This window comes from Tupaia chinensis, unplaced genomic scaffold (genome assembly GCF_000334495.1).
Source record: "Tupaia chinensis unplaced genomic scaffold, TupChi_1.0 Scaffold000465_1, whole genome shotgun sequence".
Classification (NCBI taxonomy): Eukaryota; Metazoa; Chordata; class Mammalia; order Scandentia; family Tupaiidae; genus Tupaia; species Tupaia belangeri.
In genome coordinates this window covers 2,698,053-2,703,087 of record NW_006159974.1, presented here as the reverse complement: position 1 = coordinate 2,703,087, position 5,035 = coordinate 2,698,053, and the positions used below count along the sequence as shown (strand labels likewise).

Sequence of the window (5,035 nt, the reverse complement as noted above, 5' to 3'; positions counted from 1 at the left end):
TATATATATATATATAGAGAGAGAGAGAGAGAGAGAGAGAGGGAGTATATATAGAGTTTGGTACTATCCATGGTTTCAGGCATCCACTGGGAGTCTTGGAAGGTATCCTTCATGGATTAGGGTAGACTACTGTACACTGGGTTCTACCAATCTGTTCATAGCTCAGAAATATTTGATAACCAACAGAGGTCCCCAGAGAACTTGGCACCTTCTATCTCTTTTTCTACCTTAGAATCTATTTATAATGAGATAGACAATGTTTGCCTTCAACACAGATGTTCTACACTACACCAGTATTACCACCATTGTGATTAATGGTAATGGCTAGCATGTATTGAAAACTGACTATATACTCTACCCTTTATCATCTCATTTAATTCTTATATCTATGAGATAGACACCATTTTACACTTGTGGAACTTGAGGCTTAAAGGGGGTTAGAGAATAAGTAATTAATAAGTAGTAATATCAGGACTAGAACCTGTCCTGATATTACTACTTATTAATGTTTGTGCTAACTGTGCTATACTATGTGTTAATAGTCTAGTCCAGTGCTTCACCATTGTTTTTAATAATATATTACATGCAGAAAGCATATATCAAATAAAGTATAAATTAAAATACACAGGAAGGCCAGCAGGTGGTACAGAAGTTGAAGCAGCTAGATTTCACATGGCTAACTACACAATTGAGTTTCAGACTCTGGCAGTTTGAAAAACATGCTGGGGGCGGGGGGGGGAGGAACCAGCAGTTAGCATAATGGCTATGTCGCTGGACTCCCACGTAGGCGACCGCGGTTCGAGTCCCAGACCCAGTGGCTTAAACTCACACCGGGCGCGTGTGCGTGCGTGCCCAAGATCCCGAGAGGAGAATGGAGGAGAAGGGATTGTGGTGTGGCCATCCCCCATGGGGGGTGATTTCTCGCTTTCTGTCTCTCTGTTTCTGTCTTTCTTGAAAGTACACACTCCCTATAGCAAAAACCTCTTAAAAAAAAAAAAAAAAAAGAGTTGGGACCAGCAGTTGGTGGAATGGCTGTCACTGGACTCCCATGCAGTCAACTGCGGTTCGAGTCCCAGACCCAGTGGCTTAAACTCATGCCAGGTGCGTGTGCATGCCTGCCCAAGATCCTGAGAGAAGAAAGGATTGCGGTGTGGCCATCCCCTGGAGGGGGGGTGATTTCTTTTTTTCTCTCTGGTGGGCACACATGCCCTATAGCAAAAACCTCTCCAAAAAAGAAATAAATAAATAAAGGTGAAAAAAATTATTTTAAAAAAATAGTAATTTCAAGATGAAGTCACCTAGCCCAGCAATTCTCAAAGCACAGTCCAAATAGCACTAGAAGTCTTTTCCCTTTTCCAACTACTTATCTGTGTTAAACTGGATTTTTTTTTTTGTACTTCTACCAGAACAAGTTATCACAACAAATTGACTACAGAGACAGACAATCCAGCTGGTTTCTATTAAACCAGACATGAAAGAGATTTGCATAAACGTAAACCATGTTTCTTCACAATACATTTTCTCCTTTAGGAAAATGTATTTTTCACAAAAACATTATGTTAACATGTAATGACTTCATCACTGTTACTTGCAAAGTAAGTATCTTACATTTTTCAATTTTAATACCTAATACATTAATATCAATAGATACAAACTATAAAAGCTCTTTGCTGTGCTTCATAAATTTTAAAACTATAAATGCATTCTCAGAGCAAAATGCCTGGGCTGATTTAGCGAAATAACAATCCAGTCTTGCCGATATTTTTAAAAAGTATTAACTCCCTTGCCCCTCTTCCATTTAGAATGTGTTCACAAAATTTTCCCTCCATAGTATCCAATTATTGCGTCTTCATGTTGTTCTTGGGATCCCTGGTCTAAGAAAAGTAAACCCTTTCATCCTCTAACAGAAACTTCCTGAGCCTGAAAAACAATGTATTTAAAATCTCCCTTAATGGGACCAGCAGAACCTACATGGCTGACCTCGGTTCAAGTCTATGAACCCAGTGGCTTGAAACTCATGCTGGGTACCCTATGCATGCATGGCCAAAATGCCAAGAGGACAATGGAGAGGGGATGTCAGGGCATGTGTGGGAGGGATTTCTTGCTTTCTGTCTCTAAAAAAAAAAAAATCTCCCTTAAGCGGGAGGGTGATTTTCTTTTGGAATTAATGTCTAGTTATATATGAACTTCTGCTTATTTTCATATCTGCATTAACTAACGGTCTTTTCTCCCTTCCTTTCTTTCATGTGGGCTCACCAAGTATAATTCTAAATGTTTAAAACAAGAAGGAAAAGAAAATTCCAGCAACCCTTACTGCCTATAACAAGACATTTATCTGACCTAAACCTTTCACAGAAGCTTCTAAGTCCATGATGAACTATAGCTGGGTTCAGAGTGCAAGGAAGCACAAACACATGGCTGCTTATCACCAAAATACACAATCTTTCTTTCGAACTGCTGATATCCTTTTTTTTAAAATTTTTTTTATTTTTGCTACCAACTGCATGAAATATTTCCACTCCTGCCTCCAATTGTTAAGGCAGTTTTTACTTAAAGGAGCACGTCCCCACGAACTCCAGAGCCCACACCATTTTATCTCATAATGCGTCAAGGTTTGGGGCTACAAAATACCTAAATCCACCTGGAAAACCAAAAGACAACTTCTGACGGGTTTCCCTTTCTCCTCTCTCCCCTTACGAAGTTCTCTCAGGGATACCAGCTATGCTCAGAAGTCTCACAGGGCCCAATGTCTTCGACTCTCTCAAAAGGTAAAGCAGTGGCTTCTGAGGCTCTCTTCCTACCGTCAAGAGTCCCACTATGAGACAATCTCCCCTCGGATCCCACCCTCGCTGAGGAACTAGGGTCCTCATTCTTGTTCAGGTCGTCCCAATGCCGGCCATTACATGCGGTTATTTTTGTTTGGTTTGGGGGAGGGTGAGTTAGAGGTGAGCGATTCTGAGGAGGAAGGACTAAGAGTTGGTTGCCGCCCTGAAGAGAAAGCCTCTCCTCAGGTAACTGATACCACGATTGGCCGCGACTAGCACCTTCGACTGCAACCGGAGAAGAAACAGCTGCCTTCTGTAGCAAGAAGGATAAAAACGCGAGGGGAGAAGTGAGTTATCGCAGAGAACAAGCAAGCGCCTCCAACTTCGACCCAGCTTTCCCGCCAACAAGAAAAGGCGCGACGACGCGCACAAGCTCCACCCCCTCGCGGCGAGGGCCCAACCGAGACGCATGCGCAGGTGGATGCCGCGTCTGCGTCTGCGCAACTTATTTCCGCCATCTTCCAACCTAATGCCTCAGTAAAACTACAAATCCCACAAGCTTCCTTGGCTTCACTTTTTTTAGGCGGCAGCAGCAGCGCCTGATTGTTCCTGAAACATGTCTTTCTTTTAATAACTTTTCCCTCTGCCCTAGGCTGCTTGTCCTTCCTCTTTTCGCTCCCTGATTCATACTCTGACTTCTAGTCTACTTCGCGCCTTTATTTTAATATTCTGTTTGAAATTATCCTGAATCCACACTCGCCCCCACTGCCCTCTTGTCAGCCAAACACTACACTGTCGGAGGGGAGACCCGGCCACCCCTCACCCTGGGGAAACTGAGTGGAATTGCTTCTTCCCCATTGGCCGAGACAGGGGGCCAAAGCAGGCGGACTCTTCTTCCCCGCCCACAGTCGCTTTTATATAAGGCGGCGCGAAGCCGCAGCGTGCGTTCGGGAAGGCCTGCGTGCGAGCTGGCGAATGTAGGCTTGTGCTCAGGTGTCGGGTGGTAGGCGGAGGCTTTGGTGTTCGGGCCGTGGGTGTGGAGGCGGAGAAGAAGGCGTGGTGTCCCCGGGTGATCGCGATTGGGGAAAGACAGTGGAGCAAAAGAACAACTCAGCCATTTCGGGGGAAGAAGTTGGACAACATCGTCTGTTTTAGTCCTATTTTGCTTTCAACCCAACAGAGAATATTTTCGAGGGGGGTGAGTTAAAATGACCTATCGCATTTTACTGAGAACAGTTCGTAGGAATACGGGCAGTACATTCCTCTCTTTTCCTTTCCTTTTACTTTCAGGCCCATCCCTTTGCTCCTTCTGAAACCCTTCTAAGTAGGTGGGCAAAGGGGGGGGGGTTGTGCAACCTAGTTATGAATAATTCATAAGATCCGCCCCTTTCGTTGGATATCCACGCCCCTCTGAATCGTGCTGACGCACGTTACGTGTATCTAGCGACGTAACTGTCCCCGCCCCGGGGCGGGGTGTTGCCTCCAGCACGTGCTGCACCTACTCGCGCAAGCCCAAAAGGGTGTGCGCAGGCGCTGCCCACTAGGGGGAGGAAGGAGGAGGGGTAGGGCGGTTGTTGGGTTTAGAGCCGGGCGGAGACCGCTGAGACTCATTCCTCAGGAACAAGGGTCGGGTGTCAAGGAGACCTTTTCACACCAGCTCCCCGTCCCCCGCCTACGGTGGGTGGGATCGCGCGGCAGAGACAAAGGATATCAGTAGGGTTGGACATAGCTGCTGAAGGGAAGTAGGTGGTCAGCTTGGGGTGGTGGGGCTTTTGGGGGTATTGAGGGGGGGCTTTATTTAAACTCCCGGAGCCGTTAAGTTGGTTCGTACTCTGATGCGCGCGCAGCCAGGGTGGTGGCAGAGTGCGCATGCGTGATCCTGGGTTGAGAGGAACGCGCCCCACCAGTGCGCGCTCGCGGCCAAGTGGTGGTAATAGAAGAGAAAGGAGTTGGCGCACGCGCGGTTGATTCCTTGAGTTGCTCGGGTCTTGCAGGCATCTTGTTTTGGTCTCGCGGGCGTGTGAGCTCGCTTTGCGGGGAGGCACTTGGGCGCGAGACTAGGCGATCTGAGCAGAGCTGCGCGCACATTCAGGAAAGGGGGAGCAGGGTTTAGGAACGGGGGCTAAGCCCCCTGATCCCCCCTCGTTACTCTCGATTGGGACGGAATAAGGGGAGGAAATGATCGAGATGGCGGCAGAGAAGGAGCCGTTTCTGGTGCCGGCCCCGCCGCCGCCGCTCAAAGATGAGTCCGGCGGGGGGGGGGGGCCCGC

The 5,035-nt window shown here is 47.2% G+C and overlaps 2 protein-coding genes across 4 annotated transcripts in view; one reads left to right on the top strand and one right to left on the bottom strand.

The window, feature by feature from the left end:
* Positions 1 to 3,559, bottom strand: part of ZCWPW1 (zinc finger CW-type and PWWP domain containing 1) — a 50,406-nt gene extending 46,847 nt beyond the window's left edge. The window contains exon 1 of the mRNA XM_014590588.2: positions 3,045 to 3,559. The gene's annotated coding sequence lies outside the window, so the exon portion shown is untranslated. The remainder of the gene's footprint in view (positions 1 to 3,044) is intronic.
* A 139-nt stretch (positions 3,560 to 3,698) lies between these two features.
* The window catches only part of MEPCE (methylphosphate capping enzyme), a 6,247-nt gene continuing 4,910 nt past the window's right edge, over positions 3,699 to 5,035 (top strand). Inside the window, exon 1 of one of the 3 annotated variants that reach the window (XM_027774663.1) lies at positions 3,699 to 3,963. Coding sequence is in view for 2 of the 3 variants with exons in the window: in XM_006155727.3 (XP_006155789.1) it covers positions 4,944 to 5,031 (88 nt within the window). In the remaining variant the exon portion in view is untranslated. Of the gene's footprint in view, positions 5,032 to 5,035 lie in introns of all 3 variants that reach the window. The other 2 variants (XM_006155726.3, XM_006155727.3) reach the window with 2 other exon arrangements.